This window comes from Nerophis ophidion, linkage group LG21, assembly GCF_033978795.1.
Source record: "Nerophis ophidion isolate RoL-2023_Sa linkage group LG21, RoL_Noph_v1.0, whole genome shotgun sequence".
NCBI classification, from domain to species: Eukaryota; Metazoa; Chordata; class Actinopteri; order Syngnathiformes; family Syngnathidae; genus Nerophis; species Nerophis ophidion.
Genome location: NC_084631.1, coordinates 43975113 through 43997466, shown reverse-complemented (window position 1 = coordinate 43997466; position 22354 = coordinate 43975113). Strand labels below are relative to the sequence as shown.

At 40.2% G+C, this 22354-nt stretch overlaps 1 protein-coding gene and 1 long non-coding RNA gene across 2 annotated transcripts in view; one reads left to right on the top strand and one right to left on the bottom strand.

Moving 5' to 3' along the window:
• The window catches only part of LOC133539505 (uncharacterized), an 81128-nt gene that overhangs the window by 3629 nt on the left and 55145 nt on the right, over window positions 1-22354 (bottom strand). The window lies entirely within an intron of this gene.
• Window positions 337-22354, top strand: part of LOC133540239 (eyes absent homolog 3-like) — a gene marked incomplete at its 5' end in the record, with an annotated part of 29956 nt that continues 7938 nt past the window's right edge. The window contains 15 exons of the mRNA XM_061882829.1: window positions 337-593; window positions 680-774; window positions 3623-3703; window positions 5440-5494; window positions 5571-5680; window positions 5890-6027; window positions 6170-6255; window positions 9394-9571; window positions 9649-9818; window positions 9893-9976; window positions 10046-10135; window positions 15961-16019; window positions 16120-16280; window positions 19111-19225; window positions 21719-21840. Coding sequence (XP_061738813.1) covers window positions 337-593; window positions 680-774; window positions 3623-3703; window positions 5440-5494; window positions 5571-5680; window positions 5890-6027; window positions 6170-6255; window positions 9394-9571; window positions 9649-9818; window positions 9893-9976; window positions 10046-10135; window positions 15961-16019; window positions 16120-16280; window positions 19111-19225; window positions 21719-21840 — 1801 coding nt within the window. The remainder of the gene's footprint in view (window positions 594-679; window positions 775-3622; window positions 3704-5439; window positions 5495-5570; window positions 5681-5889; window positions 6028-6169; window positions 6256-9393; window positions 9572-9648; window positions 9819-9892; window positions 9977-10045; window positions 10136-15960; window positions 16020-16119; window positions 16281-19110; window positions 19226-21718; window positions 21841-22354) is intronic.

Here is a 22354-nt window from a genome sequence, read left to right as displayed (position 1 = left end):
GCTTCCGCCATCCAAGTCACTGCCATTGTGTCCTTGGGCAAGACACTTTACCCTCCTGCTCCCAGTGTCACCCACACTGGTTTAAATTGAAGGTAAATATTGGGTTTCACTATGTAAAGTGCTTTGAGTCACTAGAGAAAAGCGCTATACAAATATAACTCACTTCGCTTCACTCCACAAAAAATGGTACTACAACATTTATCGACCGATTTAAATAATTCCAACACCAACTCATTAAGAACATTCACTTTCTTGAGCATTTTCCAAAAAATTCCTGCTTTTCGCAAAATTCCAAAATGAAATTCCCATTGAAATGAATGGGAGATTTTTCAAAGTATTTCAGTTCAACTTCAGCATTGCCGCATTCACACGTCATTCCTTCAGGAATTGCTTCATCCAGTTGTCAGTGACATACTTTTATGGCAAAATATTCACCTCCATTCAGAAAGACCAGCTACTTATTTAAGAGAGCTTAAACTAACCCCATCACTTAGTTTTTCGTATGCTGCTGTTCTCATTTTCACACTATTTGTTTTTCCTCAGGCCAAGAAAGCAAAGCTTGAATTAGACCGTGGACTGGAAAAAGACCAAAGGTGTGTCAATACTAATTATAATTTTAACATAGTCATATGAAAGAAACATAACACAATGGCTGACACCAAATTTCTCCACATTGCAGTCATTTGAGTAATGATGGAAGTCCGAGTACTGTGTTAGCTCCATCAGAGCAGGCTAGCTCTTACTCCACCCTGTCCATCTCCCAACTTGACACAGGTGAGTTGAAAAATATGGAGAAAACTTAAGAGGAAACCTCACTTTTTGGGGGAATTTACGGTATGTTTTTTTTTTTTTTTTTTTGCATTGTAACTCATAAATAAACGTTAGCAAAAGTCAGCTAAAAATGTTGTAAATAGAATTCACTAAATCCTGCATGTAAAGCGCTACTAAAAACATCCGTAAAACTCCATCTGTATTTTATATACATATTGTAAGTATATATGTAATGTAGTAACAGGCAGATCCTTAATAAAGTGTAATATTTACATCTTTTGGTTATTTTAAGCATGCAGCGGCAGTGCATTGATTTCACAGAAGCTTCACAACGTTCATTATACACTTCAACAAGTTGAAGAGGTAGTCACCTGAAATGGTTTTTCACTTCACAGGTGTGCTTGAAGCTCATTGAGAGAATGCCAAGAGTGTGCAAAGCAGTGATCAGAGCAAAGGGTGGCTAATTTGAAGAAACTAGAATATCAATCAATCAAAGTTTACTTATATAGCTCTAAATCATGAGTGTCTCAAAGGGCTGCACAAACCACCACGACATCCTCGGCTCAGATCCCACATCAGGGCAAGAAAAAACTCAACCCAATGGGATGACATAGAGAAACCTTGTCCAGTCCATAGTGGATCTAGCATAATAGTGTGAGAGTCTAGTCCATAGTGGATCTAACATAATAGTGTGAGAGTCCAGTCCATAGTGGATCTAACATAATAGTGTGAGAGTCCAGTCCATAGTGGATCTAACATAATAGTGTGAGAGTCCAGTTCATAGTGGATCTAGCATAATAGTGTGAGAGTCCAGTCCATAGTGGATCTAGCATTATAGTGTGAGAGTCCAGTCCATAGTGGATCCAACATAATAGTGAGAGTCCAGTCCATAGTGGATGTAACATAATAGTGAGAGTCCAGTCCATAGTGGATCTAACATAATAGTGTGAGAGTCCAATCCATAGTGGATCTAACTTAATAGTGAGAGTCCAGTCCATAGTGGATCTAACATAATAGTGAGAGAGTCCAGTCCATAGTGGATCTAGTTAATAGTGTGAGTCCAGTTCATAGTTGATCTAACATAATTATGTGAGAGTCCAGTCCATAGTGGATCTAACATAACTGTGTGAAAGTCCAGTCCATAGTGGATCTAACATAATAGTGAGAGTCCAGTCCATAGTGGATCTAACATAACAGTGTGAGAGTCCAGTCCATAGTGGATCTAACATAATAGTGTGAGAGTCCAGTTCATAGTGGATCTAACATAATAGTTTGAGAGTCCAGTCCATAGTGGATCTAACATAACAGTGTGCAGTGTTTCCCACAGGTCAGGTATCTATTTGTGGTGGTGTGGTCGGGCGGCGGGGGGCGGGGGTGGAGAGTTGCTGAGTGAGGCGGTGGCGATAACCATGAAGAATGCGGAGTTGGAATATAATTACAACACTTTATGTACATATTTATATACATATTTATATAATATGTAACTACAAGCTCCATTCACAGACAGTCCCATTGCTTTTATGAGCGGTCAAACGAGTCAAAAACCGGAAAAATATATACATATATATTATTATTATTTATTTATTTTTTTTAATTTGTGGCAGCCGTAATTCTTTCGTGGCGGGCCACCACAAATAAATGAATGTGTGGGAAACCCTGGTGTGAGAGCCCAGTCCATAGTGGATCTAACATAATAGTGTGAGAGTCCAGTTCATAGTGGATCTAACATAATAGTGAGTCCAGTTCATAGTGGATCTAACATAACTGTGTGAGAGTCCAGTCCATAGTGGATCTAACATAATAGTGAGAGTCCAGTCCATAGTGGATCTAACATAATAGTGTGAGAGTCCAGTCCATAGTGGATCTAACATAATAGTGAGAGTCCAGTCCATAGTGGATGTAACATAATAGTGAGAGTCCAGTCCATAGTGGATCTAACATAATAGTGTGAGAGTCCAATCCATAGTGGATCTAACTTAATAGTGAGAGTCCAGTCCATAGTGGATCTAACATAATACTGTGAGAGTCCAGTCCATAGTGGATCTAACATAATAGTGAGTCCAGTTCATAGTGGATCTAACATAACTGTGTGAGAGTCCAGTTCATAGTGGATCTAACATAACTGTGTGAGAGTCCAGTCCATAGTGGATCTAACATAATAGTGTGAGAGTCCAGTCCATAGTGGATCTAACATAATAGTGAGAGTCCAGTCCATAGTGGATGTAACATAATAGTGAGAGTCCAGTCCATAGTGGATCTAACATAATAGTGTGAGAGTCCAATCCATAGTGGATCTAACTTAATAGTGAGAGTCCAGTCCATAGTGGATCTAACATAATACTGTGAGAGTCCAGTCCATAGTGGATCTAACATAATAGTGTGAGAGTCCAGTCCATAGTGGGGCCAGCAGATCATCTTGAGTGGAGACAGGTCAGCAGCGCAGAGACGTCCCCAACTGATGCACAGATGAGTGGTCCACCCTGGGTCCCGACTTTGGACAGCTAGCGACTCATCTGTGGTCACGGAATCTGTGACCAGTGTAGTGAGTTTACATTATTCACCCAAGGAACTTCTGTTATTAGAGAGTTCTGGTCAGACGGTTTTTCACGGGCCACGTTGTTGCACTCGAGAGCCAAATGAGTACGGCCGAGTCGGGGAATTTAAAGTTACACCACTAATTATTAGCCACCTCGTACTTGTTGTATATTACAAGTTAGCCTGCATAATAAAAGACGTGTTCTTGTCTTACATGGGATTGTGAATGATAGGCAAAATCCCCCCCCAAAAAGTGCAGTTCCTTGTTAACCACCGAGAACTGCTCATGATGGGCTTTTTGCGTCTTTGATTGCAGGGCATCGGGAACAGTCTGAAGCGGAGAGAGTGGTGGCGCCTCAAACATGCGGCAACTCCTTGAACTCGTACGCGCATCCTGGTACGAATAATGGCACTTGGCATCCTAAAGCACTGGAGTCAAACTCAAGGCCCACCGCATCGTTTTATATGGCCCACAAAGGCCTGGAAATAATATGCTTCAATAAAGTACTAAATATATTATTTCCAATTTGACAGAAAATACAACATGTTCTGCGTTAAACTAATTCATTTAGTCTTTAGTACCATATAATGTAACAAATGTATTTTATTAAAATATTTGCCCTGTGATGAGGTGGCGACTTGTCCCGGGTGTACCCAGCCTTCCGCCCTAATACAGCTGAGATAGGCTCCAGCACCCCCCGCGACCCCAAACGGGACAAGCGGTATAAAATGGATGGATTGATAAATGTGTATGAATTAAGTTTGAAAAGTACTTCTGCATGAATCTGTAATAGTAATGTTGTTAATGTTAATAATGGAACTTTAGATACATTTTTATGAATTTAGCTCGGGAAGTAGTTATCTGTAATAATAATCAACTATTAGTTTTGTGTTTCCGAATAATGCAACACATATATTATTGTTCATTAAAAAACATTTTATATAAATTGAAAATGAAATGAGTGTAGAAGTTACAATAGATTTTAGGGTAAAAAAACAACAAAACAATGTTACCGTTTTTCTATTTACATTAATACACGGTCCAAACAACAACCATAGATTTTGCAGTAAGAAACTGGCCGCTCTGTTGTTGGAATTTTTCTATTTACAGTAGAGTTGTATGGTATACTGGTATTGGTATAGTACCGTGATACTAATGAATCATATTCGGTACTATACCGCCTCTAAAAAGTACCGGTCCACCACCACCACCACCATTACATTTTAACAGAAGTGTAGATAGAACATGTTGAAAGAGAAAAAAAAAACAGATATTAAAAGTAAATTAACAAGTAGATTAATAATCCATTTTTGCAGTTTGTCCTTCATAATGTTGACAAAATAATAGAATGACAAATGACACAATATGATACTGCATGCATCAGCAGCTAAATTGGGAGCCTTTTTTCGTTTACTTACTAATAAAAGAGAAGATGTCTAGTATGGTCACTATTTTATTTAAGGACAAACTTGCAATAAGAAACATGTTTATGTATGCTAAGATGTTTTGTTAAAATAAAGCCAATAGTGCAATTTTATGTGGTCCGTTTTATTTAGAAAAGCATCAAAATACATTTTGGGGGTACCAGGACAACACAAATTAACAATAATTAAAAGTTAAAGTACCAATGATTGTCACACACACACTAGGTGTGGCAAAATGATTCTTTGCATTTGAACCATCACCCTTGATCACCCCCTGGGAGGTGAGGGGAGCAGTGAGCAGCAAGGGTGCCGCGCCCGGTAATCATTTTTTGGAGATTTAACCCCCAATTCTAAGCCTTGTGGCTGAGTGCCAAGCAGGGAAGTAATGGGTCCTGTTTTTCTAGTCTTTGGTATGACTCAGCCGGGGTTTGAACTCACAACCTACCAATCTCAGGGCCGACACTCAAACCATAAAAACAACAACCATAGATGGTCGTGTAGAAACAACTGCTCAGTCGCACCATTTTCCATTCATTGCATTATGCTTAATAATATATAATGATCAAATACATTGTAATTGTGAGGTAAATCCTTAATATTCATTTACACTGATATAGGCGGCCCTCGGTGAAAATGAGTTTGACACCCTGTCCTAAAGTATTGCTTGTCTCGAGAGCGCAGGTGGAACTAATGTGCCGTTTTTAACAGCTACAGACACAACGGCAGCACCTGGATACACCCAGCAAGTGTATGAAGGAAGCAAGTGCGTACGCAGTATGAAATAAAAGTCTCCATGTGCTTTGGTTCTCATTGCTGGACTCTTTTGTTTTGTAATGTAGCCCCGTGGTGACGGCATACCCCAGCCAGGTGGCCTTCCCTCCGCTGGCCCAGTCCACTGGATACTCCGCTTTTCCCCAGACGGGACAAACCTACGGCCTCCCTCCCTTTGGTTAGTTCTTCTTACTTGTCCATCTTTGTCCTTGCCCACTAAAACACAGCGTTGCAACTTCGCCACTGCGCTTTAGCGACATCACTCTGCTTCTCGCCCCATGGAGTGGATTTCCTTTCGGTTTTCTTGCTCCAAAACACGAAGCCCTTCTAATAACCCTCTTGCCGCCTCTTTCCATCTCTGCTTTCATTGCTGTCTGTCGTCTGTAGGTGCTATGTGGCCAGGCATAAAAACAGAGACAGGTCCGCCAGAGGCGCCCTCTGGTGGCCAGCCTGGGTTTCTCAGCTTCAGCACCACATATACCTCAAGCCAGCCAAGTCAGCTGCACTACTCATACCCCAGCCAAGGCAAGCTTGCTCAGGACAATGCTGTCACACAGCAAATGTTCTGTAGGAGAGTGTGACTTTCCAGCGTCCTCCTATGGTGACATCACTGTCTATGTTGCTGTGTCGTCTCTGTTCCCTCTGATGAGAGTGTGTGTTCTTCCAGGCTCAAGTTTCACAACATCCAGTGTGTACTCCAACATCCCCTCAGCTCCAGCTGCAACAACTGCATCCACCACAGTGGCCCTCCAGGTTGGTAGTGAGCTTATTTATATGCTTTTTTGGACCATTAATAGGAAGGTGGTTACGACGCCAATGGCGGGTGTTGTGCTGTTTTAGCATTGTTTGGCTGGCTTTTGTTTTTTCTGTTTGAACTTAAAGCACCAGTAGACCTTGTATGCTTAATTGTGCTGCTTTGTATCTATTAAAGCAGGGGTCCCCAAACTCCGGCCCGCCAGCGTCCAAAATCTGTCCTTTCTAATTCATTTTGTACCGCTCGTTACTCTCGGTGTCTCCTAGCAACTCAAGCAAATCACATTGTCTAAAAATGCATTTTCCCATCGATAATGTGACATCATCGCGCTCAGTGTGTGTGTGTGTGAGTGTGTGCGCAATACAGGCCAAAAATTTGGACAAACCTCATTTCCAATGCATTTTCTTTATTTTCACGACTATTTACATTGTAGATTGTCACTGAAGGCATCAAAACTAGTGAAAACCATTTACTGTGACTACCTTTTTAAGCTCATCTAGAGAATGCCAAGAGTGTGCAAAGGGTGGCTATTTTGGGGAATCTAGAATATAGTTTAGTTTAGAATGTATATTTTTTAGTTCTTTCACCTTTTTTTGTAAAGTACATAACTCCATTTGTGTTCATTCATAGTTTTGATGCCTTCAGTGACAATCTACAATGTAAATAAATAGTCCTGAAAATAAAGAAAATGTATTGAATAAGAAGGTTTCCAAAAATGTGTGTGCGTGTGTGTGTGTGTGTGTGTGTGTGTGCGCACAGTATAGGCCGAAATTTTGGACAAACCTTCTAATTTCAATGCGTTTTCTTTATTTTCATGACTATTTACATTGTAGATTTTCACTGAAGGCATCAAAACTAGTGAAAACCATTTCCTGTGACTACCTTTTTAAGCTCATCTAGAGAATGCCAAGAGTGTGCAAAGGGTGGCTATTTTAGAGAATCTAGAATATAGTTTAGTTTAGAATGTATAGTTTTTAGTTATTTCACCTTTTTTTGTAAAGCACATAACTCCACGTGTTCATTCATAGTTTTGATGCCTTCAGTGACAATCTAAAATGTAAATAAATAGTCCTGAAAATAAAGAAAATTTATTGAATAAGGTTTCCAAAAGTGTGTGTGTGTGTGTGTGTGTGTGTGTGTGTGTGTGTGTGTGTGTGTGTGTGTGTGTGTGTGTGTGTGTGTGTGTGTGTGTGTGTGTGTGTGTGTGTGTGTGTGTGTGTGTGTGTGTGTGTGTGTGTGTGTGTGTGCGTGCGTGCGTGCGTGCGATACAGGCCAAAATTTTGGACAAACCTCATTTCCAATGCATTTTCTTTATTTTCATGACTATTTACATTGTAGATTGTCACTGAAGGCATCAAAACTAGTGAAAACCATTTCCTGTGACTACCTTTTTAAGCTCATCTAGAGAATGCCAAGAGTGTGCAAAGGGTGGCTATTTTGGGGAATCTAGAATGTAGTTTAGTTTAGAATGTATATTTTTTAGTTATTTCACCTTTTTTTGTAAAGTACATAACTCCATTTGTGTTCATTCATAGTTTTGATGCCTTCAGTGACAATCTACAATGTAAATAAATAGTCCTGAAAATAAAGAAAATGTATTGAATAAGAAGGTTTCCAAAAATGTGTGTGTGTGCGCACAGTACAGGCCGAAATTTTGGACGAACCTTCTAATTTCAATGTGTTTTCTTTATTTTCATGACTATTTACATAGTAGATTGTCACTGAAGGCATCAAAACTAGTGAAAACCATTTCCGGTACCTCTTTAAGCTCATGGAGAGAATGCCAAGAGTGTGCAAAGCAGTAATCAGAATGAAGAATCTAGAATATAAAACATGTTTTTAGTTATTTCACCTTTTTTTAAGTTAATAACTCCACGTGTTCACTCATAGTGTTGATGCCTTCAGTGACAATCTACAATGTAAATAGTCATAAACCACTGGTGTCAAACTCAAAGCCCGAAGGCCAGATGTGGCCTGCCACATCCTTTTTTTTGGCCCTCGAAAGTCTGGAAATAATATGTATCAATAAAGTACTGTAACTTTTCTTGCTAAATGTATTATTTCTTTCTATTTTGGGAGAAAAAAAATATATGTACTCTATGTAATCGCAAATTATGTTAACTTAAATATTGTCTAATCATGCACAAATATATTTTCAAACATTCAAACTATTTTTAAATAGGAATAAATACTAATAATAATGATTTCAATGCAAGTTATACATCAAATTGTGCAATGTAAAAGTAGGAATAGATTTCATGGTAAAATGGTGAAATGTACTGTGGTTTTTGTTTTGGCATTTACAGCACTTCATCGAAAAATCTACACTTGTTGATTGGCGGTAAAAAAAAATTGACAGCTCACGTGCAAAAATTTTACTGTAAAATTGCAGTTTGTTTTTTTTCCACAAAAAACTAATTTGACCGTAAAATTCCTGCAACTGAGCTGCCTTTTTTTTTTACCATAAAATCAGCAGTACTGTTTTTCCATTCACAGTAATATACACTACATTTTGAGGTAAAAATGTTGCAACTTACCAATTTTTTTTTTTAGAACCTTTATTTAACCAGATAAGAAACCCATTGAGATCAAAATCTCTTTCACAAGGGTGACCTGGCCAAGAGGTCAACAGCACATGTCACAGAGCAGTTTCAAAAAAGTAATACATTAAGACATACATTTTAAAATACATAAAAAGGAACTGTAAAACAATAAAGAATTTCACCTTTTAAAAACACAGGCACTGAGCAAAAGTCTCTTGCTCTCTGTCCCTCAGGACACAACGGAAGGCTCCAAATGGAATTAGTTCAGTGAGTTTCAGTTTCGTCTGCAATGCATTCCATGCCATAGGGGTAGCAATGCCAAAAGCTCTTTTTTCACATCCATCCATCCATTCGGGGTCGCGGGGGAGGCTGAAGCCTACCTCAGCTGCATTCGGGCGGAAGGCGGGTACACTATGGACAAGTCGCCATCTCATCACAGGGCCAACACAGATAGACAACATTCACACTCACATTCACACACTCGGGCCCATTTAGTGTTGCCAATCAACCTATCCCCAGGTGCACGTCTTTGGAAGTGGGAGGAAGTCACCCGACATAAATGACGTTTATTGATGCGTTGACGCCTTTCCCCAGGAATTTAGCGGCTACAACTCTCTGGGTCAAAGCCAGTTCTCGCAGTACTACAGTCTGCCTCCGAGTTTCGTGCCGGCCGGCCTGCCCAGCACCGAAGACCACGGCGCCACTGTGGGAGGCGCAGTGTACTCGGCGGTCAAGTCCGAGGAGGCCGCCTCAGCCGGACTGCCCCCGAGAGGTGACTTTGACTTCTTGAGATTTCAAATCTCTTCTCAGTTGACGCTTAAATTGTGTTCCTCGCTGTCTCTCTCAAAGATGCATCCCCACCAGAAAACCTCCCTGCAGGCGCCGCTCTGCCCACCAGTGTAGCTCACCCTGCTGGCGCTAGAGACCAAGATGACGTCGGACGCAGGAACTCGGTGGGAAAAGCGAAAGGAAAGGGCAAAAAGTGCGATAGCTCCCCACCTGCTGACACTGACCTGGAGGTAACCACTGCCTTCATGAAGTACGTGATTTACTTTCATTTTTCTAAATATTCCTCTCCTTTTTTTTTTTTAAGCGCATCTTCTTATGGGATCTGGACGAGACCATTATTATATTCCACTCACTGCTCACAGGCTCTTTTGCACAAAAATTTGGCAAGGTTTGTTTTTAATGATTGAATATGACTTACAAAAATATTGTAATGAGCTTTGTTATTGTGTGGATTTAGGAGCCAGCAACCATGCTGAACCTGGGCTTACAGATGGAAGAGTTCATCTTTGAGCTGGCCGACAACCACCTTTTCTTCAACGATTTAGAGGTACAGTAGGATATGTTCTAACCATAATAATCCAATGTCACTCGTTCATTCATTTTTACAAAAAAATCCAGAATTAAAAAAATAATACCGTATTTTCCGGACCATATAGCGCACCGGATTATAAGGCGCAATGCCGATGAGTGGGTCTATTTAGGTCTATTTTCATACAAAAGGCGCACTAGATTATAAAGTGCATAAAAGGGGTGTCATTATTATTTTTTTCCATCCATCCATCTTTTTCCGCTTATCCGAGGCCGGGTCACAGGGGCAGCAGCCTAAGAAGGGAAGCCCAGACTTTCCTCTCCCCAGCCACTTCATGCAGCTCTTCCCGGGGGATCCAGAGGCGTTCCCAGGCCAGCCGGCAGACATAGTCTTCCCAACGTGTCCTGGGTCTTCCCCGTGGCCTCCTACCGGTCGGACGTGCCCTAAACACCTCCCTAGGGAGGCGTTCAGGTGACATCCTGACCAGATGCCCGAACTACATCATCTGGCTCCTTTCGATGTGGAGGAGCAGCGGCTTTACTTTGAGTTCCTCCCGGATGGCAGAGCTTCTCACCCTATCTCTAAAGAAGAGCTCCACCATCCGGGGGAGGAAACTCATTTGGGCCGCTTATACTCGTGATCTTGTCCTTTCGGTCATAACCCAAATCTCATGACCATAGGTGAGGATGGGAACGTAGATTGACCGGTAAATGGAGAGCTTTGCCTTCCAGCTCAACTCCTTCTTCACCACAGCGAATTGATACAGCGTCCGCATTACTGAAGACGCCGCACCGATCCGCCTGTCAATCTCACCATCCACTCTTCCCCCACTCGTGAACAAGACTCCTAGGTACTTGAACTCCTCCACTTGGGGCACCCGGGGTCTCCTCCCCAACCCGGAGATGGCACTCTACCCTTTTCCGGGCAAGAACCACGGACTCGAACTTTGAGGTGCTGATTCTCATCCCAGTCGCTTCCCACTCGGCTGCGAACGGATCCAGTGAGAGATGAAGATCCTGGCCAGATGAAGCCATCAGGACCACATCATCTGCAAAAAGTAGAGACGTAATCCTGCAGCCACCAAACCGGATTGTTTTTTTCTAAATTTACAACATGAAATGTTGGTTGTTTGGTCAAAATGTTGCATAGATGATGTTTTACAGATCATCTTCAAGTCGCTTTGCGCCGTTTTGTGGGCGGTCTTATTTACATGGCTCACCTTGGACAGAGTCTTCTCCCCGTCATCTTTGTTGCAGCGGTGTAGCGTGCAAGGACGGGAGTGGAAAAAGTGTCAAAAGATGGAGCTAACTGTTTTAATGACATTCAGACTTTACTTCCATCAATAACAGAGCAGCATCTTATCATCCGTGGCTCACTAGTGCAACAACGCCAGAAATGCGTCCCGTGAAAAACTGTCAGACCGAAACTCTCTAATAACTAAAGCTCCTTGGGCTAATAATGTAAACTCACTACACTGTTTTAGCGCTTCCATAGTGAGTTTACTGACTGATATAAGTAAGAACTTTACACTACTTCACATTAGAAATGGCAACAGCGCAGGATGAATGTCCCCTAACAAGAAGGTAGAGGGAAAAAAGAAGAAGCTTATCGACTACGTGTTAACACTACGGTGATGTCACCGAGTACAATGGCGGACTCGCGCACATTTTTAAGGACTTATACAAATCCCAAATACAGAGCAGCACGCGCCAGACGGTAGGAAAAGTTGTTTTTGCATAATATTGCAAGACAAAACGGCAGATAATATATCTGCTAATAGGTGCCATTTTGCGGTACTTATACACACACCATAATAATACTTGTATGTTGAAGCACTTTCAGTCTGTCTACTGTCGCTGTAATGCTCCCTCAATCCATCAAGCGCTGTGGCTTCATAGCTTACCAAAGTCGTACTAAAACATTTTGACATATTTTTGAGCACCGTGCGTAAAGTTCTATATACTCAATGGAACGTTTAAAGGATAGGACATTATTGTCATTGCACAGGTACAACGAAACTATGTTAAAGATTAGACAAACAGTGTACAGGGTTACAGAACAGGAACGCTGATGGGTCGCCACTAGGGGTGTAACACGGTACACAAAAATTTCGGTTCGGTACGTACCTCGGTTCAGAGGTCACGGTTCGGTTCATTTTCGGTACAGTAAGATAACAACAAAATATAAATTTTTTGTTATTTATTTACTAAATTTGTAAACAATGGTATAACATACATATACACACAGGGTCCATTGCCAGGGTTAATACATGTATAACAAATATAAAATAAAAACTAAATAAGATAAGGCTCAGAATGGTTTCTTAACAAAACCTTTCTACATATACAGTGCTTTTTTTGATTGATTGATTGAGACTTTTATTAGTAGATTGCACAGTACAGTACATATTCCGTACAATTGACCACTAAATGCTAACACCCCAATAAGTTTTTCAACTTGTTTAAGTCGGGGTCCACGTTCATCAACACCATTTTTTGTAGACATTTTCCATACATATTGATGTTAAAGATTCCTTTTTTTGTGAAGAAATGTTTAGAATGAAGTTGATGAATCCAGATGGATCTCTATTACAATCCCCAAAGAGGGCACTTTAAGTTGATGATTACTTCTATGTGGAGAAATCTTTATTTATAATTGAATCGCTAGTTTACTTTTCAACAAGTTTTTAGTTATTTTTATATCTTTCTTTCCAAATAGTTCAAGAAAGACAACTACAAATGAGCAACATTTTGCACTGTTGTACAATTTAATAGATCAGAAACGGATGACATAGAGCTGTATTTTACTTCTTTATCTCTTTTTTTCAACCAAAAATTATTTGCTCTGATTAGGGGGTACTTGAATTAAAAAAATGTTCACAGGGGGTACATCACTGAAAAAAGGTTGAGAACCACTGTTATGAGAGTAGTGTGTGTGTGTGGCCCTTTAATATGTGACAGCATGTGACGTCATAGTGGGCAAGCGAACCTGGTGAGGGAGCGTAGCGTGAGTGCGGGAGTGGTTGGTGTTTTGTTGGATTGGCTGTGTGAGAGACCTCAATAAAGCCACGATTTGCAATTAATTGCCGGACTCTTCATTTACCCCGGAGTCCGTAGCTGTGGAGACCCACTGCCGGGTCGAGTGAAGGGTTGTGCGCGCAGGGGAGACACTATGGGAGCCGGAAGCAGGAAAGGTGCAAGACATGTTTGACGTGTTGTCAGAAGCAGCTGCTGAACAATCTTGGCAAACCTCCGTCCTCCATTGTTGTGTCGCACAGCCAAAGTGTTCCCAAACGGGAGAACTTAACGAGGCAGGAAAGTCTTCCAGCTCTGGCTTTTACATGTTGTCCTACCCTGCTAGCTGCTAGCATGTCTACTTGTTCGGTACACCTCCGAATCGAACCGAAACCCCCGTACCGAAACGGTTCAATACAAATACACGTACCGTTACACCCCTAATCGCCACGAGGCGCCCCGTAAAAGATGAGAAAAAGATAAAACGTTGGGGAAGAAGATGAGTAATAAATGACAATCTAGACTGGGCTCCTAAGTGGGCCTAGTCTGGAGTGGGAAAAAAACCTCCATGCCATGTACACATAAACATGTTACATATAATCACGACAACTCGCAACAGAGGCAAGGCGGATTTGGGGCATATTTCTAATGTTTTTGTTATTGTCATTACCATTTCATAGCAGCTGAACTTTCTCCCACATGGAAACTATTGCATTTAAAATATACAATAGTCGCTTAAATTCTAAGCTCAAGTGGTTCTGTGACAAACCTCACAACTCAAACCACTTGCATCTCAAATCAACGTCTCACATTGAGCTAAATTTGCTTCGCCCCCCAGTTATGTCATTTGAAGATACCTTTTACTTACGAAAAGGTGTATAGAAACAATACAATAAAATGCACCACCGCAATTTTCGGATTATAAGTCGCTCCGGAGTATAAGTCGCACCGGCCGAAAATGCATAATAAAGAAGGAAAAAAACATAAGTCGCACTGGAGTATAAGTCGCATTTTTTGGGGAAATTGATCTAATAAAACACCATGGATAGACATTTGAAAGGCAATTTACAATAAAGGATAATGAAGAACAGGCTGAATAAGTGTAAATTATATGAGGCATAAATAACCAACTGAGAAGGGGCCTGGTGTGTTAAAGTAACATATTATGGTAAGACTCCTTCAAATAACTATCAATCAATCAATCAATCAATGTTTACTTATATAGCCCAAAATCACTCAAAGGGCTGCACAAACCACAACACAAACACAACACAAACCACTATGACATCCTCGGTAGAACCCACATAAGGGCAAGGAAAAACTCACACCCAGTGGGACGTCGGTGACAATGATGACTATGAGAACCTTGGAGAGGACCTCATATGTGGGCAACCATCCCCCCCACTGGGGGACCGAAAGCATTGGATGCCGAGCGGGTGTAACATGATACTGTGAAAGTTCCATCCATAGTGAATCCAACACAGCCGCGAGAGTCCAGTCCAAAGCGGACCCAACACAGCAGCGAGAGTCCCGTCCACAGCGCAGCCAGCAGTAAACCATAGGCGGATCAGAAGCGCAGAGATGTCCCCAACCGATACACAGGCGAGCGGTCCATCCTGGGTCCCGACTCTGGACAGCCAGTACTTCATCCACGGCCATTGGATCGGACCCCTTCCAGAAGGCAGAGTGGGACATAGGAGAAAAAGAAAAGAAACGGCAGATCAACTGGTCTAAAAAGGGAATCTATAATGTAACTATAACATATAGAACATGCTTTACCTTTACCAAACAATCTGTCACTCCTAATCCATAAATCCCATGAAATCTCCTTCCTCGATGTCTCTTCTAAACAACTCTGCCAACTCCAAAGGTATGCGCCGCTTCCTCTTGTCGTTTCCTGCTGCATATTTCACTACGTCCAGCTTGTACGTGATTTCCTTTTCGGTCCAATTTTTGTTCAGCCCTTCTCAGTTTTTATAAGTTACCGCCAACGATGAAATGATCCAATTTTAATAGCTACGTCAGTAGCATATAGCAGTTAGCATTCCATGACACACAACTTCTGCCATGACCTTCCCCCGCCAAATTCTTATTGGGTGACGTGTGTGTGACGATTGCTGACATTTTCTTTGTATCTTCCACAAATGAGATGAATAATATTATATAATATTGTGTCATCTGCAGTACATGCTTTCCTTTTTGGTCCAATTTTTCTTCAGCCCTTCTCAGTTTTTATAAGTTACCGCCAACGATGAAATGATCCATTTTAGCAGCTACGGTAGTAGCATATAGCAGTTAGCATTCCATGAGCCACAATGCACTTCTGCCATGAATTCTTATTGGGTGACGTGTGTATGACGATCGCTGACGTGTGTGTTGATTGCTGACATTTTCTTCGTCTCTTCCGTGAGTGAGATAAATAACATTATTTGATATTTTACGGTAATGTGTTAATAATTTCACACATAAGTCGCTCTGGAGTATATGTCGCACCCCCGGCCAAACTAGGAAAAAAACTTCGACTTATAGTCCGAAAAATACGGTACTAACGACTACAGTACTTTTTTGAAATGTAATAATAATGTACAGCATTTACTTTGGAGAATGGATTTCTATCCTATCTCCTTCCAGCTGCTTCCCAGTCAAGCACACCATCAGCAGCTTTTCCATATTTTTATAGATAAATGTCCGCCATTCAGATATTATTGTAACAGAAAAACTAAGTTATGTCTATCACTAGCTATAAGTTCATGCTTGAAATGTGATGGTTATTTGTAAACAGGTGGCTGTAACAATTGTTTATATTAACGGTCCTCTTTCCCCTCAAAGGAATGTGACCAAGTCCATGTTGAAGATGTGGCTTCTGATGACAATGGACAAGATCTAAGGTGCATTTTTTGGCAGATGACCCTCAAGCATAACATATAGTATGGAAATGCTGCCATCCCAACTAATGACTTGTACTTGTCCCTTATTTGTTATTACTAGTAATTACAATTTCTTGGCGGATGGATTTAATGGCCCCAGTGGTGGAGGGACAGCAGGAGCCGCCACAGGCGTCCAGGGAGGCGTGGAGTGGATGCGCAAGCTGGCTTTTCGCTACCGCCGCCTAAAAGAGATTTACAACGGCTACAAGGCAAATGTGGGAGGTGAGTTTGTTTTTATCATACTTGAAAAAGAATATTGATATCCATTATGGGTGTAATGGTTTTAGTCAGAGTTGATTTTCTCTAAGATGGGAAACTGAGTGCTGGATTAGTTCCATCAATCCTGAGTATGTACACTCCAAGTTAAGACCACAATAAAAAGAAATGATCAATGGAGCACTGGTTCTCCGATTCACCATAACAACAACTCATCTTTCTTTACCCCGCTGAAACTGAAAGTGTTAATGTCTGTTTATGAATCTCTTGTTCAATGCAAATGGAAAGTACATAAAATTGAGTGTTTACAAACACACATACGCATAAATATATACATATGTATGTTTAACTTATGTGTATATATATGTATTAGGGGTGTAACGGTACACAAACATTTCGGTTCGGTACGTACCTCGGTTTAGAGGTCACGGTTCGGTTCATTTTCGGTATAGTAAGAAAACAACAAAATATAAATTTTTTTGGGTATTTATTTACCAAATTTGTAAACAATGGCTTGATCCTTTTAACATTGGGAACACTATAATAATTCTGCCCACGTTAATCCACATTAAACTGCCTCAACTTGTTGCTTTGATTAAATAAAATGACAAAACCTTTCTTCTAGATATAAAAAGTGCAACTTTAAACAGTTTCAAGTCAACTCATCATGCTTAATTTATTACAGCATTTGGGAAGCCTGTAGTTGACTTTTATTATACACACACAGCAAAATGAGCTAACGTAACGCTAAAAGTTAATTAGCGTTCACCTCAACCCGGAACTAGAAGGTCAACGGGCTCAAAGTGATGTTTGTAATAGTTGTGACTGGGAAGTGTTTTTTATAATTTGGGGAGTGTACAATGTCGGCCGCTCACCTGCTTAACACATATCTGCTCATCTCGACGCCGGAGCACTGACAACATGTGCTCTGAATACGCACTGCTGATTGGCTGTTACATCGCTCTGAATACGCACTGCTGATTGGCTGTTACATCGCTCTGAATACGCACTGCTGATTGGCTTTGTATGTAACCAATCAGATGGTTGTGTGGGCGGGACAATGCTGGGTGCTCACTGCTCAAGACAGAGGCAGCTGCAGAGCAGCTTGTTAAGACTTTAGGTTACAAACTCGTTCGATACACCCTCGTACCGAACCGAAACGGTTCAATACAAATACACGTACCGTTACACCCCTAATATATATATATATATATATATATATATATATATATATATATATATATATATATATATATATAAATTAATTTTATTTGTCATTCATGTACAGAACATCCCATCTTGACAGAAAAAAACAAAAACCGTTTTTGCAAACGTATTAAAAATAGTCACATGTACTTAAGTATTCAGACCCTTTCTTGATCTACAAACAATTATTTTTTAATAGGATGCCACATGTTTGGCAGACCTATCTTTGGGCAGTTTTGTCCAAACCTCTTTGTAGCACCTCTCCAAAAATGTATATATAAATTATATATATATATATATATATATATATATATATATATATATATATAGTTTTTTTGTAACCATGCACTCTGTTATTCCAATTGGCTTACCATAAATATGATGTATGAAAATGGAAGATTCTTGGAATGGAAATAATCAACATTTTCAGCTCTTGTTACAGGATTATTTTGCTTATTGTAGTTATTATAGCTCACATAGTAGTTATATTTACAATTGTGAAATATCCAAAACTATTTGTATTATTTGCAAAATTATTCTAAATTTAAGTATGACAGAATAAATACCTCAAAATATTTTTTTCTTTTTTAAAATTAAAGTTGAAGTATCAATCAATCAATCAATGTTTATTTATATAGCCCCAAATCACAAATGTCTCAAAGGACTGCACAAATCATTACGACTACAACATCCTCGGAAGAACCCACAAAAGGGCAAGTACCAATGATTGTCACTCAGACTAGGTGTGGTGAAATTTGTCCTCTGCATTTGACACATCCCCTTGTCCACCCCCTGGGAGGTGAGGGGAGCAGTGATTAGCAGCGGTGGCCGCGCTCGGGAATAATTTTTGGTGATTTAACCCCCAATTCCAAAGCTTGATGCTGAGTGCCAAGCAGGGAGGTAATGAGTCCCATTTTTATAGTCTTTTGTATGACTTGTCCGGGGTTTGAACTCACGGCCTACCAATGTCAGGGTGGACACTCTAACCACTACGCCAGTGAGCAAACTGTTTTGCTAACAGGATATAGCATAGGTTTTTGAAAAATAATATTAAATCATGTATTTTTTCTAGGTTTCTTAAATTTAAATAAGTATTTAAATTAGAAAAATATCTAAAATAAAGGTTGTTTTTTTTTCTTATCAGTCTAGTGTAGTACTGGTATATCTCACTAGCCATGGCCTCAAAATCCTCAAATCTTCAAGAATTAATTGTGCTTTAGCATCTACTTGTAATACACATAAACAGACACATCAAGTCTGACCGCTTTGGTCGTGTTTATCAAGCTGGAAGAGTAATGAAAAAACTCAACAGGTTAGGTTCAGAGTAAGTTACTGTGGTAGTTTGTTGTACCTTTTGTACGGAAACCCCTGAATCTGCTTTAAGGATTTACACCCCTGTTCTTCACCACTGCAACCTACAACAAAAACCAACATAGTGACAGTACATCCGTGTGTACTTAATGTTGTAGCCATTGCATTTGTTGTGCATGTTTACCATTAAAAAGAGCCAGCAGCCAAGTGAATTAGACTTTGGTCAACATCGGCATCACGACTGGGACCAAGATAAATGAAGTATGTCTGTTTGATTTGTGAGTTGTTGAATAAACAATGTTGCCTTGGTCTCTTGCAGGCCTGTTGAGTCCCATGAAGAGGGAGCTGCTTTTGCGACTGCAGTCCGACATCAACAACGTCACAGACTCGTGGCTCAACACTGCGCTCAAGTCCCTGCTGCTCATCCAGTCCAGGTCTGGGGTTTGCACGCTCATTGTTTTTCATTAAAACTACTTAAGGTCCCTCACTCATGCACACCAAACCATATACTTTGCTCTGATAGGAATAGATAGTTCATGACATTATTGATCAAATATGTTCATTTTTAAAGCGAGAGTATTAATAGTTTTGTAAGAGCCATACTAGATTTCCTGGTGACGGGTGGAGTGAGAAGTTTTGTGTACTTATCTGCGACGGCCAGCAGGAGTATGTGACGGGCATATGGTTGGGCGATAAGGCCTTTTTTATTATCTCGATATTTTTAGGCCATGTCAGGATACACGACATACATCTCCATATTTGCCCTTAGCCTTGAATGAACACTGATGATTCTATGTGTCTACATTAAAACATTCTTGTTCATACTGCATTAATATATGCTCATTTTGAACTTTCATGAAGAGGGGAAATCACAACTAAGTCAATTGAGCAAAAGTGTATTTATGAAACAGTTATTGGCACAGTGGCTCAAACATTCATGTCATTTCAAAACAAAGTGCAAGATTGTCAGAGACATTTTAAAACAAGCTGAGTGCACTTTTGTGCATGATGTCACTGAGATGACATATCAAAACAACACTAAATTAAAGTGCACTTTTTGTACAGAAGGCCACTACAATAGTTTAAAACAAATAAAGTGCACTTTTGTGCATGATGTCACACAAGATATTTCAATAACTGTCAAATAAAAATTAGCTGGATAATAGGAAATCAAAGTGTTCGTCCTTCGCTATGTGGTAGGTCCCTGCGGACATTATCTCCTTTTGTTGTTGACTATTTTTTTCATACGGTGTGATCTGGAAATGTTTGCCTCTGCATTTTGATGGTGTGGGCGTGTGGCAACGAATGGAGATGTTGACATGCGGAGTAAGCACTCTTCATTCTTTAGTGGGTGATATTTCAAATGATGCTACATATTAGCAGTAATGTTACTTTTTGTAGCAACGCTATTGCCCCACACTTGACAAATTACGGTTGTCTGTTCGACATATTCCCATTTGAAGCCAAACCACCGCCAGACGATAGACCCCCTACTGTTTTTCTTGGGAATTAATTCTTCCTTCATTTGTTACCAGATTTGCACCTTCCTTCTCTCGTATTGCCGCTCGCACCGCAGCTAAGGTTACTCATGCTACTACCGATTACTGCTTTGCACACTCATGGCATTCTCTGAATGAGCTTCAAACACACCTGTGAAGTGAAAACTGATCCAGGGGACTACCTCTTGATGCCCTAATTGCAATGTGGCCCTTGACGAAAACAAGTGTGACACCCTGTCTCTATACTGTATTTTGCTGCTATTGGAACCTTAATTCAGTGTTTTTCAACCTTTTTTAAGCCAAGGCGCATTTTTTTGCGTTGAAAAAATCCAGAGGCACACCACCAGCAGAAATCATTAAAAAATGAAACTCAGTTGACAGTAAAAAGTCGTTGTCGCAATTATTGGATATGACTTTAAAGCATAACCAAGCATGCATCACTATAGCTCTTGTCTTAAAGTAGGTGTACTGTCACCACCTGTCACTTCATGCTGTGACTTATTTTGACTTTTTTGCTTTTTTCCTGTGTGTAGTGTTTTACTTCTTGTCTTGCGCTCCTATTTTGGTGGCTTTTTCTCTTTTTGTGGTATTTTCCTGTGAGCGATATTTCCCAAATCTACTTTGCTTTAGCAATCATGACTATTTCTTTAGTTTTTATCCTTCTTTGTGGGGGCATTGTTGATTGTCATGTCATGTTTGGATGTACATTGTCTTTGCTCCACAGTAAGTCTTTGCTGTCGTCCAGCATCCTTTTTTTGTTTACTTTGCAGCCAGTTCCGTTTTAGTTTCATTCTGCATAGCCTTCTCTAAGCTTCAATTCATTTTCTTAGGGGCACTCCCCTTTTGTTTATTTTTGGTTTAAGCATTAGATACCTTTTTACCTGCACCCTGCCTCCCGCTGTTTCCGACATCTACAAAGCAATTAGCTACCGGCTGCCACCTACTGATATGGAAGAGTATTTCACGGTTCAACAACAACACATCATTTGCGGACTATAATTACCGGTGTGCAAAAAAATATTTTTAACCCAAATATGTGAAATTAGATATCTCCCACGGCACACCAGACTGTATCTCACGGCACACTAATGTGCCGCGGCACAGTGGTTGAAAAGCACTGCCTTAATTTACCTGAAGGCACACGGCCAAAGGATCAATTAAGTTATTTCTAAGCTAATTGGGGTGGTGTGGCACAGGTGGTAGAGGGGATGGCCAGGAAATTGCGTGTTCCTGGTTCGAGTCCAGCCGTTGTGTCCATGGGCAAGACACTTCATCCACATTCTCCCAGTGCCAGAGCTTAATGGTTCAGATGTGGATGAATGGTCTTCTCTATGTAAAAGTGCTTTGAGTCACCAGAGAAAAAGCACTATATACATTTATTTTACTTCACACTTGACTAATCTATGAAATGGTTTGTTTCACTTACAGGGGAAAGTGTATTAATGTCTTGGTCACCACCACTCAGCTCGTTCCAGCTCTGGCTAAAGTGCTTCTCTACGGTCTGGGAGATGTCTTCCCTATAGAGAACATCTACAGCGCCACAAAAATAGGTACACAAATGAAAGATTCCTCTTTAATGACCTCGTATGAAAAGCTGATCACTGTTTAAGTTTTTTTCCCCCAACCAAGATAATGTTAGTTTGGAATCCTGCTACATCTCAATGGAATTAAATTATAGAATGGACTAAGCAAAGAAAATAAAGTCCTACTATATTGCGGTTTGAAAACTGTTAAAACTTAGTACAAGGAATAATTCTGATGAACACCTTGAACCTTATTAAAAAATCAGGTACTTATTCAGTGGGGCCCACACTTTTTCTGCAGGCGAGCTACTTTCTAAAATGCTGTTTAAGTTAATTTACATTTTATGGAAGGTGCTTTGTGCTTATGCAGCCAAAATGGGACTATTTACTTTATTTAAATTCGAAAATGTATATATTGCATGCTTAGAATAATTATAAGTTACACTTTATTTGTAATTATTGTATTTGTCTGAATAATTTGATGACTTACAATTGCATACTGCTTTAATACAGTGAAGATTACGTAACTGTTTAATTGCAT